The 12,561-nt window shown below is 37.0% G+C and overlaps 1 protein-coding gene across 21 annotated transcripts in view; it reads left to right on the forward strand.

The window, feature by feature from the left end:
• The window catches only part of C2CD5 (C2 calcium dependent domain containing 5), a 67,365-nt gene that overhangs the window by 1,654 nt on the left and 53,150 nt on the right, over positions 1–12,561 (forward strand). For 14 of the 21 annotated variants that reach the window (XM_064654474.1, XM_064654455.1, XM_064654462.1 and 11 more), the window contains exons 2-6: positions 2,993–3,079; positions 4,936–5,107; positions 7,182–7,277; positions 7,831–7,986; positions 10,597–10,795. In XM_064654474.1, the coding sequence (XP_064510544.1) occupies positions 2,993–3,079; positions 4,936–5,107; positions 7,182–7,277; positions 7,831–7,986; positions 10,597–10,795 (710 nt within the window). Of the gene's footprint in view, positions 1–2,992; positions 3,080–4,935; positions 5,108–7,181; positions 7,278–7,830; positions 7,987–10,596; positions 10,796–12,256; positions 12,382–12,561 lie in introns of those variants that run through there. The other 7 variants (XM_064654467.1, XM_064654469.1, XM_064654471.1 and 4 more) reach the window with 2 other exon arrangements.

A 12,561-nucleotide genomic window follows, 5' to 3' on the forward strand; every position in this document is an offset into this window, starting at 1 on the left:
AGTGTCCAAGGCCGGGTTGGATGGGGCTCTGAGCAACCTGATCCAGTGGGTGGCATCCCTGCCCATGGCAGGGAGGTGGGAACGACATGATCTTTAAGGTGCCTTCCGACCCCAACCATTCTGTGATTGCTGTTATTTCTCTTACATAATCCTTATGTTTTTTGGTTCATTGTTTCCAATATAAATAACTTAGAACATTTCAGAAGCATTTCATAGATTCAGGAATCATACTCTCAGAAAAAGCAAAGAGATGTTTAAAAATGGTGTGCAGTGAAAATGCATGCTGGTACCACAAACAGTGATTGAGATTGGCACAATACTGAAATTAAAGGTAGGAAGGCAGAATGTCTTTCTAGAATAAATTGAAAGGTCTGATAATATTAATATCAAAATAGATTTTGAGTGTATAAGTCCTGATTTTGTTTGGTGCTTAAAAATTTGGTTGACATTAGACACTAATGCCATTGCTTAGTGGGTCAGTAAGTTGGTAGTAAAGTGAAAATGTATTTCTCATGTGCTTTCCAGTGGAGCTGAAGTAGTACACTATTCTACTTTATTACATGAATGACAATCGTGTAACTTAATTTTTCAGTGTTTTGTCAGCTGTTTCATCAGTCAGCTTTTAATTTAGAAAGGCTTCTCTTGTAGGCTGCCTTTTAATCCAATTTAAAATTACAACTCTGATGTGTGCTACTAGGAGACAGGGAAAACAGGGATAAGAAATACAGTTCTCTGAGTTTCACTTGGTCTGTTTTTATGCTGACTTAGGGGAAATAGTTCTCCTCCCATGTGGGTTATCTGTTCCCAACCTCACTCTCTGTGTAGTTGTGTAGCAAAGTAAATTTTGAAATTCATCTAGTTAAATACTAGCTTAGCAAAAAAGGAAAATAAATTTTTTCAGTAAGATCAGTTTGCTTAGCTGGGTTAATATGCAGTTCCAGGAACATCTGGGCACAAATAAGGGTAAAGAAATACATAGGTGGGGGCCTTGCTTTTAGGACTGTTGTTTAGGAATAGTGTGGGAATGGCCCTTTCCACCTGTGGAGTAACTATCCTTTCCTCATGTGGAGTGGGCAATGCAGCAGGTGAGATTTATTTCAAAATAAATTGACCTTGAAACTATTGCTTTATTTTTCTGTGTGAGATTGTTGAAAATCTTTTCAACATGTTTTTCCTCAAGCAAGAATGAAAAGCAGATGTTAAGGTTCTGGTTGATCACTAGCCTTTAACTTCCTTGTTAAATAGTGCAATATAAACCTAGAATTAGAAAAGAAAATGAGAAAAGATGTGAAAGCTCTTACTTGGCTCAGGTTGTGCAAAATAAGGAACTTCACCAACGTATCTGATCAGGAGACAATGAGCACCATGATTGCTGATGGTCCCTTCCAACTCAGAATATTCTGTGATTCTGTGACAATTTCTTCCCTAAATGTGCTTCTAACTTTGTACAGCAAACAGCAGTGTGGTGCTTGATTATCTTTACAAGCTTTAATGGACTAGCTATAGTACTGGAGAAATTCAGTTATAACAGCCTGGGGCTCCAGGGGAACTCATTTACTCCCTAGATAAGGTGTTAAAATAGGTTGGGTGGAGCTCGGGACTGCTCTGTCTTGGCAGCTTCTGGAACAGAAGTGGTGTTTAACTGGTGGCTCTGTTAAAGCCAGAGCCAGTATCACTTTATGGCACTACTTTGTGTGATGGGTACCCATTCCACAGGGCTGTGCTGTCCCTTCTCTGAGGACACACAGGCTGCATCCACCCACTTTGGGATAACCAGATGATTTTGTGTGCTAAGGTTTAGTCCCGTGCTTTCATACTACTCCAGCTGATGTATGTACAGTGATTTATACAGAGCTAAGTGTGAACTCATAGCTGGTGATTTATGCTTTCTAAATTAACTGTGTGTACTTAAGCAAGTGCAGAATCTCTTCAGAGTCAGGTTATGCACCTTTGCAAAATAATCAACATATTATTGAAATAGGTGAAGTGTTTATTTAATACTGTCTTGAGCAAAAACATTACAAAAATTACTATACAGTTTTCAAATCTAGGCCTAAATTTAGTCTCCAAAATCATTTAGACTTTTAAAAGAAGACAACAGTTCAAAATCCCCAACTGTCTTTAAATGCAGCATTTCTTTTATATCAGCACACTCTTTATTTCCATAAGAATCTCAAATGAATTCAAAAACATAACTTTGGGTACTTGTAAGTACCATCAGATACTTGGTATGACTTGAAGTACTAATTTTTTTGAGAGGCAACCTTCAGAGAACTACAGATGTTTATAAGTGGTTTGGAATGGAAGCTGCAGTGAAATAAAGGCTCCTACATGGTGCTGTGTGGTTTTGGGATGTATGGAACATCACAGAAATTCAGTTTCATTAAAAAAACCAAAAAAAACCTGCTACAAAACCCAAACTGGGTCAGCCTGAAATAGACGCCTGTGGAGACCAGATGGAGACTCCTGAAATAGGCAATTATGTGGTTGAAGGTGCATTAATAAATAGAAATATGGAGAATACTTAATTTTTAGTAGTGTTCTCTCTATATGTGTCACACTCCCAGGTTGTTTTTATATTTTTTAATCAATTTTCTGTTAAACCGATTCAGAAATCTTAGAGAGAGGAGTAATAGGCCATAAACTGTCAATGTTTGGATAATTTTTCCTTACAATATTTCTAAACAGAGGGCAAGGAGAGTATACCAAGTGACTTTGAATAGCCAATATAAGCAGTATTTTTGCCTTTCAAGTGATTGAGGAGGAAAAGAAACAATTTGGATATTATGAGAGTGAGGTTGGTTGGAAGTGTCCTTGGTTGATGAATACTGATATATATAAATCAATTTAAAAAGCCATTCTCAGTGAAAAGAATATGATTTGTTGAAATTACTGAAATATATATTTGAAATTATTTGTGTGTGTAGCTTTAATGAGTCTGTGAATTTACTTATTAGTATTTATTATTGATAATTGAATGTTTGTATTTTAGGTGAAATTTGGAAATACAACATTTAAGACAGATGTGTATCCCAAATCACTTAATCCTCAGTGGAATTCTGAGTGGTTCAAATTTGAAGTAAGTATTTTTTAAGAGTTTGCCTCTATCTATATAGACACTCTGGCTTAGATGCCCTTAATGAAATGATTGCATTTCAGGCAGAAAATGAGTTTTGAGCACTGAAGTGTGTTTCTGCCTAAATACACACGAAGCCTTTTCAGCAATCCCATCTGCAGTTATACCTTGTTTGCTAAAGGTGTCTCGTTGGCTTTTTAGGAGTGTTTGTGAAGATAAAAGCTTGCCAGCTTGGATCCAACTCAAATGTTGTTCTGGGTAATACTAGAAAAGACAAGAGTGAGGTGAAAGTGGGGGGGAAAAATAGCATGGATTGGGCTTTCAGATCTGGGTACAGGTATTCTTGTATTTTTTAAAATTTGGGGTAAGGAAAGTTAATTAGTATTTGAAATGTTAACGTGGGTTGCAAGAATGATGCACTTGACAAAGAAGAAAATGGAAAATTCCTGTGAGAAGATTACAGAATAAAGAGCTTGGACAACAATTACTGGACACTTTCTCTTCCCGTTTGCTTATGTAATAATGAGGGCACTCTGCTTTTTCCTGTAATTGCTTGTTGCTTTCCAGGATCTAATTTGTTGATGTCCTTTGACTTGTGCCCTGAACAAGCGTTTACATGTTCTTTTTTGGGGTTTTTGTTACTACATTTTATTTATTAAATTAAAAAAATTAAAAGGTATTTAGAATAAATTAATTGATAAAACATTTGAATATACATAATGGTTCATTTATAGTGTTCTCAGATAATATCACAGGATAAACATGGTTGTAAATACATGCAAGTGATGTAGTAGCTGATAATGTTAAAACATTTTAGAGCAAATATAAAATAGTAAGGATGAGTAGATTATTAATCAACATAGAAAGCATGATTAAGAGCATCTCTTAATCAGCAGCACATGTTGATTAAGAAAGTAGTACTGTGATGTTGAAATTCAATCAGTTTTCCTTTTTTTCATCTTTCAGTTCCTGGGCTCAGTTTTGTGGGGAAGGGAGAAGGAGAACTCCTTCTCTTCATGCAGAAAGAGTTTTTCTGACAATAACAGATGTCTCGAACTTCATCCTTTTGCATGGAAAAATGGATATGGGAAAGACAAGAGACAAACAGCAACACTGAGAAAATAATAAAAAAAAGAATCCCACATTTCAGAGAGTGGAAAAACACTTAACTGCTTAAGACATCCTAAGTGTGTGCACATGTGTGTAGTTTAATCTTTTTTACAAGGCTACATGTTACAATTCTGCAAACACTTACATGAGTCATCCCTTTGCATTTAGCAAACCTGATTCTTGGTTTGTAACATGCAGCACAAAAAGTTGTACAATGTCTGTCTTTGTCCTAAAAAATAGTCAAGGTATCTACAGTTGGATTATTGCACTTATTTAGGAAATTACTTGTCTGAAATTACTGGATTTTTACAGCAGGTGGTTTATAATGTCTTCTTTTAAGCCACTCACCAGTGGTGAAAGCACCACTAATCATAACATCAGGGTACAATAGTTCTCTGGGATATTTGATCTTAAATTTTAATTTATTTTTTTTTTAATTTCAAAGTATGTATTGAGGAGATAGGTGGAACATCTAGAGAGTGGAATTTTGATATATATAATCACCATAATCTTGCATTTTTTGTTCTTCTCCCAGTGATAACTGTATTTCCAGGATCTCACCAGTCTCTGAAGGGTAAAATCAAAATAAGTGAATGTGTTGTTTAGCTCCAGGAAACTGAAATTCCACATTTATTTCTGCCAGGTCACTGTACATAACTAACTCTCCCCTCTTCTGTGTTTCTTTTTCAGCAGTGTTTCCCTGCACTTTTTTTTAAATACTCAGATTCCATGTTAATATTTGTTTCCAGGTAGATGATGAAGAGCTACAGGATGAGCCTCTCCAGATCACAGTTCTTGATCATGACACCTACAGTGCCAATGATGCCATTGGCAAAGTGTACATAGATATTGATCCTTTGCTCTATAGTGAAGCAGCTACAGTTATTTCGGGATGGTTTCCAATTTATGATACTATTCATGGTAAGATTTGCTAATTTAAAACAGTCCTGTGTGAGATGTAATCTCCTTCTTGTAATCTTCCTTTCTGTAGAACATTACAAAGAAATTTGTAATAATTTTAGCTTTGGGAGCTGGAAAGCTACTTTCCTGGCTTTTTTTTCCCCCCTTATTTCTGGCATGAAAAGATTTCTGGCATAGGAGTCCAGATTAGTGCTTGGCAGAACGCCTTCCACAGGGCTTGTGACAAGTGGAAAAAAACCCTTCACTTGGTATTTAAAGTAGTTACTGCAAAAATAACATTAAAAAAAAAGACCCAAACATACTTTTCCAGTTACCACGTGTTTAGTAAGTGAATATCATTTTGCTGAAGTTATTTGGGGTGTGCCTTCCTGGGATTTGGGATAAACTTCACTTGAGATCAAGGGACAGGATGTGACATATCTTCAACAGGATGAAATTCCTTTTCCTAGCAGTGAGTGCTCTCAGTGCTAGAGAGATTTCATAAGAATGTCTTGGAGGTGTGAGAAAATGAAGTTTATGATATTTTCGCTTTTGATTTTAATGAAACAGCTTTTGTCTTGGAAAGTCAAAGTCAGTTTATACCATTTAGCTTGCTGCTTGAGTACAGGACATTTATGTGGTTGCCCTTACTCTCGTTGTTCATTATTCAGTGTGAATTAAGTCACCTAACTGGGTTAAAAGCTAATTATAAATCACTGTAGTGAAATTGTTTGTGGTGTTTACTAGATGGGCATCATAACTGATGCAAAGTATTTTTTATATTTAAAAGTTATATTAAAGACTTTTTTTTTGAGAAATACTGCATATGTTTTTCTTATTTATCCTTTTGTTCGGTGCACGTTTTCCTATCATACATTTTCTTTTGAAGCTGAATTAGGTGAACACTTGTCTCAGGATGTGTACAACTTGTAAGTCAGAGAGAGTTATATTTCTCTATGTTTTTCTAGATCTGTTGGCATTTCACATCTTTTTTTTTCTTATTTGAGTGGAATTGGAATCAGTATATCTTCATGCTCATAGCACTAGATTCCAATTATCCTTTCTCTTGGTAAACAGTAATTGATGCTTCCTTAAAAAAAAAGAAATAATGTTCTTAAATTCCTATTAATTTTTTTTTTTTTTGCACCTCAACGTGATTAACTGTGAAAATATATGAACCTGAGGCAGTTACAGTAACTGAAGGCTTCTGTCTCTTGGAATTTTGGAATTAGATCTTGCTGACTTTATTGCAATAGTATCTAAGTCGAACAACGAATCTAATGCTGTTGCTTGTGTCATATACTTATGTGATAAAGGCTTCTTGATGAGTCTGATCTCTAGTGTCTTCAGAAGTTTAGTCCTCAATATGTCAGAACCTATAATATGTGAAGTGATTTTGTTACTGGGTGGGGAGAAAGAAGAAAGAGCTCAAAATAGGAAAGTAAAAAAAGTCAAAAATGAACGTCTGTGTTAGGAAATATTCCATTATTAGTAAGATTTAATTGTGGCTGAAAACTAAGATCTATCTAAAAGGTCTGTAATACCTTATTTTTTGTATATTTCTTCTCACAGTTAAGGTATTTAGCAAACAATTAATGCCATTCTGGGGTTCTAGAAAGAACCATAATTTGTTCTCGCTTGGTTGAACTTTAGAGAGTGGCTTTACTGCAATTTTGAAAATTCAGCAGAAAGAGGATGTGCACGTGCACCCTGCAGCAGTGGGACCATTGCAGCACCAGGAGGCTGATGGCCTCTTTTTCCCAATCCCATCTTTCTCCTAAAGCCCTGTCTGGTATGACAGGTATTTGAGGACTGTTGTTTACATCATTTCAACCTCAAAGGCTTAGCAGAACTAGAAACTTCCTCTTGGTTGGCACCTCTGCAGCTGATTTGAGAGGCGAGGACAGGTCTTCCTACTCCCCTGGCCCAGGCTGGAGTTGACACCTGACCTGCCAGTTCATTATAGTACATTCTTTGCAGAAAAACTGACTCAGTGGTAATAGAAACTGCATTAATTACTAATAATAGGGAATAATTAATAGGGATAGTTTTGTATTGATACAGCTTCTGATATCTCATGGCTTTTTATTGATAGGTATACGTGGGGAGATCAACGTGGTGGTGAAAGTAGATCTCTTCAATGACTTAAACAGATTTAGGCAGTCATCCTGTGGAGTCAAATTTTTTTGCAGTAAGTAGAGAAAAAAAAGTTTATTGGAACAGAAAACCTCTCCCCTCTCCCCCATTTTTCTTTCTTTACCTGTTCTGTCAGTCTCCCTTGTATTGCCAGCTTGTTGCATAAGCTCAGTGAAGATTACACTGAAGCCAGTAGAAAATGCATAGAATTGTTTGGTTTGCTTTCTGTTTTTAATACGTTTTTACTGTCCATACTTCAAAACAACATAAATAAAAAAAAAAATCAGTTATTTATTTATTTAAGTTCCATTTCAATGTCTGTGAATACATACATAGTGTTATTTTGGGTCTATATCTTGTTAAAGAGACACAAAGTGAAAAGGTTTCATAATGGTACATGTTGTAACTGATACACTGGACAGTTATCTTACTGGTGTTCCACAGTCCCCCAGAACAAAGCTGCTTGGGCATGTCCACATTTTCACAGAAAATCACGTGGATAACTATCTGGAATTGTTCACATCCCTTTTTATATGTAATTTTATTTTTCTTGTAATTCTTGGCTCACAGACTTATGTCTTACATCTTTTATATATATTTTTTAACAGCTACATCTATTCCTAAGTGTTACAGAGCAGTAATAATTCATGGATTTGTGGAAGAACTTGTAGTTAACGAAGACCCAGAATACCAGTGGATAGACCGAATTCGTACTCCAAGGGCATCAAATGAGGCCAGACAAAGACTTATTTCACTCATGTCAGGTATTAAATCATGTAGGCTGTAATGGTTATTGCTGCTTTTAAAAATATTCACCATTTAAATAACTGCTTTGCTTAAGATTGTGTGTGATTTTGGGGATTAATTATGTTGGGTTTTTTTCAGTTCACAGTGTCTTCTCTTTCTGAGGATTGTACTGTTCTAACTGATGGCCAGTATGGCTGACTTTTTTTCCCCCCCTTCTTTGGTGAAGCCATCCTGCTTTTAATTTGTTGGTTGCTTGTAGCAAGGTCAAAGAAACCTGTGAAACTTTTTTGAAGATGTTCTTAACCCATATGAAGAGTATTACTAGAATTTTAACTCACACAGTTAAAATAATTAACAACTCCACCCTCTTTAGGCTACTTTGAAGTATGTGAACAAATATACACCATCTGAGATACAGTGTGCATTAATACTGGTGTTATTCCTTCCATCTGATTGAAGTCAAGCTTGGGTTATTGTTCTGTGAGGAAAGGCTGAGAGAGCTGGGATTGTTCAGCCTGGAGAAGACTTTGTAGTGACCTAATTGTAGCCTTCTAGTACCCAGGAAAGATGGAGATGGATTATTTACCGGGGCCAAGAGTTACAGGAAAAGGGGGCATGGAATCAAACTGAGAGTAGGTTTAGATTAGATATTAGGAAGAAATTCTGTACTGGAGGCACTGGAACAGGTTGCCCAGAGAAGCTGTGGATGCCCCATCTCTGGAAGTCTTCAAGGCCAGGTTGGTTAGGGCTGTCAGCAAGGGGTTGGAACAAAATGATCTTTAAGATCCCTTCCAACCTAGGACATTCTATGTTTCTATCATTCTGATAACTGTATTGCCTTGCACTGATTCTGCACAACATATTTACAGTTCCTGGAGAGACCAGTGATTAGAGTCAGTTGTCTCCACAGTGTCAGGTACAGAACAAAACACCCTTGTGCCCTTAGTAATTGCACACTAAGACAAGAGGCAGTCAATTCAAGATGGATAATCTTGAAGGTGTAAGGAACAAAAAGAAATGAAACATAGACACCAGGATGATAGGCAGTGGTTTCAGTTCTCTACTTGGCTCTTAATGTTGTTGTGTTTCTTGTAGATACAGCTGTGTTTTAAGAAAGGTACTAAAATAAACAGTGAGTTGAGTTTTGCAAGCATGTGTGGAGATCTTTAGTAAGTGGGGCAATATAGAAGAAAGAGATCATGGAGATGTTACTCAGTGTCTTCACTGTGAAAGCACATTTTGAGGAAATAAAGTGGAAAAAAACTATTGTAACTGACCTGAAGACCCTTTTAATATAGCTCCCTGTTAGTTTACGGGATTAAAATGTGCATATCTCTCGTCTTGCACAAACAGTGCAAGTGGATAAAGTAGCACATGTGGAAGTGTTCTGATAGATTTTATTAATGGAAGTGGTTAAGAGGAATAAAACCAAAACACCTCACAGCAATGTCATGTGATAATGTTTCACATTGCAATGCATTACTGATGGCCACACCTGGAGAATCCTGGAGAAATCTGTAACTTCTGAGAGTGAGCCAGGCTGTTTCACAGGTCTGTGTCATGTTATGTGTTGTTTATATTAAAAAGAATACGGTCTCAACCTTGGCTTGGATGAAATCCCTAGCACTTTTCACTCAGCTAGGAACTTCATACACTACCTCAATCTTCGAGATTTTTCAGGACCAGTACAGGCATGATTTCAATTAAGAAGTTTTGCAATAGTAACCTGTGCTGGTAATTTTAAAATCAAACTTCAAGAAAGCAGTAGAAACCAGGGGCAGGAGTTGGGCTTTGATGATCCATGTGGGTCCCTTCCAACTCAGGATATTCTATGATTCTGTGACCATTTCATTCCACTTGAGTTCTCAGCAGCAGTGACATTGTTAGGGCTGTCCTTTGTGACAGTGAGGATTTTTCAGTTTGTTAACAGAGGATTTTGGAAGTCTTTAATTGTTATCATAAGAGAGATACTTTCTACCTAAGTATGGCCAAAACAATCTAGCTACATAGATCCATTAAATATGGTTTCTTTAAGCATCCTGCTAAGTAAGCAGCAATAACAGACCAGTGTGTTACAGTCACAGTCTTTCAGTCCTTATGTGCAGCTAAAAGAGAAGTGGCAATCTTTTATTTGCAGTGGGAGAGGACAAAAAGTATGAATTAGGTTGAAATACGCTTGAATAAGTTTGTAAATAAAGAAATTATAGATGCCTATCCACATAGGTGTCAAAGATGTTACGTTGTTCTGAACTGTGTGAAGGAGTATTTAGAAACTTACCTGAGTTCCAGGACACATCTTGACTGTCTCTTTCTGTAAATAAACAGAAAAAGGAAAAAACTAATGAAAATAAAAAGTAGATGGGGAAAAAAACTGAAATAACATGTTATTTTGGCAATCAGAGTGGATATGGAGAAAAAAAAAGAAAAAAGTTATGCAAGACATTGGTATCACACTATGTTATAGGAGGCAGAGGTTGTGACCAGCTCCTTGGCATAACTGTGTAGGATTGCATTTATTACCTGTTCTACTGACTTGGTTGGCAATTCCAAAAGCAGAGGTCAAAGACCACGAAAGAGAATAGGGAAAGTTCACTGCAATTATGAGCTCTTTACCTTTTGTTTTGTAGGTGAACTGCAAAGGAAGATTGGCTTGAAGGTGCTTGAAATGAGAGGAAATGCTGTTGTTGGTTATTTGCAGTGTTTTGATTTGGAGGGAGAGTCTGGACTGGTAGTGCGAGCCATAGGAACAGCCTGCACGTTGGATAAATTAAGTAACACATCAGCATTTTTACCTGCATGTAACTCCCCATCCAAAGAAATGAAGGAGTAAGTATGAATTAGTAGCTTGCAGGGAAACAAGTTTCACCTCTCTTCTCTTCATACTCATTCAGTTTTTTACATAACCGATGTGATTTCTTTTTTTCCCCAGAATTTGTTTTCCTTTTGTAGTTTTATTTGTCGGCAATTCAGTTTGTATTCCACAATTTTGAAATGTTTTAGGTTGGATTACTTATGTTATTTCAATAGAAGATGGAGTGGTAATCCTTACTTAAGATGACTTTTGAATTCATGTAGCAACAGTATTACATATCCTTGGGTTGTGATCCACCAGTTTAACTGATCATTAGTTCTGCTTTGACTCTGTGTTTGTACAATAAACATTTCTGTGGGGGCTTCTCAGGGTATACCTTTGGTTCAAGTGTGAGTGTGTATGCTGACCATATAAGAAGATATAAATTTTGAATTCAGACAGTTCTGTCAGTGATTTAGACAATGACCCCTAAAAGGTCTCATCTTTTGTTGTGTGCTTTCCTTTTTACTGTTGCAAAACAAGTTAGGACTATGGCAAAACAGGTAGACAGTGAACTTGCAGAGAAAACTTTTTATGATGAGAGGTAGAATTTCATGATCTTTGTTGTATCTACTGCAGCACCAAACACAGTTTGAATGCAATTTTTTGATATGCATACAGATTAATAGAAGTATACTTGCGGTCTTCTTCAAACTGTTAACTACTTGGATAAATTTTCTGTTTGCTAGAGCAATCCAATTTCTGGAAGGAGAAAACAGCACAAAAAATTGTCCTACATATGCTGTGTTTCTAGAGGTATTGATTAAAGTAGCCATTTTCATTAGTTTGAACTGTTGTGTCCTGGCAGTAGAAATTAGGCATTTTTTGTTGTGCAGGCATCAACTGCTCTGCAAAATATGCTCTGACTTCTAAAAATTACTGGTTTCTATTTCAAATAATAGCTTGTCTAACTTGTCTTAATTTAAAAAATTGCCATCAAAAGAACTACTGGATACAGTGCAGCATAAAATAACAGCGGTGATTTAAAAGGAAAAAAGGTAGACCTGGTAATTATCAGCCTAAAAAACATCCATGAATAAATCGGTAGCTTTCGCTCTGCAGCAAAATGTGGAAATTCCACCTCCCAAATTATCCCTGTTCAGCTTGGTGGTGGATACTGACTCAGTTCAAAAAATGGGCGTGTTTCTCTAAAGCAGCAAAATCAACTAATACTTCTTATTCTTGGCTTTACTAACCTGATGCCCTGTTGCCAGAGAATCAATTATGCATTCACAAGCTAGTGCTTTAAGCTGTTCCTTTCCCTCTTTTTATTTTCATCTGGACTCTTGCATGCTAGGAATTTAAATTCTTAGAGTCTGCTTAGAGTAAGAGATCTCTTCTAGCTAAACTTCCCTGAAATCATTGATAACATAACCTTGCAACCTGTTTGTATGTATTGTTTTCTTTTCTTCCACCTTGGCCGCAAATTCTCTCAGGTCTCCGCTGGTTCATCCGCCAAGCCATGGATGCCGCTCGACTCACAACAGCCCAATTCACACTGCTACTGGCTCACGACTTACTCAGAACTTCTCTGTGTCTGTTCCCACTCTCATCTACACTGGTACGAGACTGCTCAGACTCCAGAGCTGGGGAGAGGCAGGCCACAGGCACAGTGGTCGCAAAGGGCAGGCAGGCAGGCAGTGTAGGCAGGTACCACCCATCCTTCCTCCCTCATTTTCTCATGGAGACACCTCCTGTTGTCAGGGAAGAACTACCCAGTGTGCAGCTGCTGAAACAAAGG

Source organism: Pseudopipra pipra, chromosome 5 (genome assembly GCF_036250125.1).
Source record: "Pseudopipra pipra isolate bDixPip1 chromosome 5, bDixPip1.hap1, whole genome shotgun sequence".
Taxonomy (NCBI): domain Eukaryota; kingdom Metazoa; phylum Chordata; class Aves; order Passeriformes; family Pipridae; genus Pseudopipra; species Pseudopipra pipra.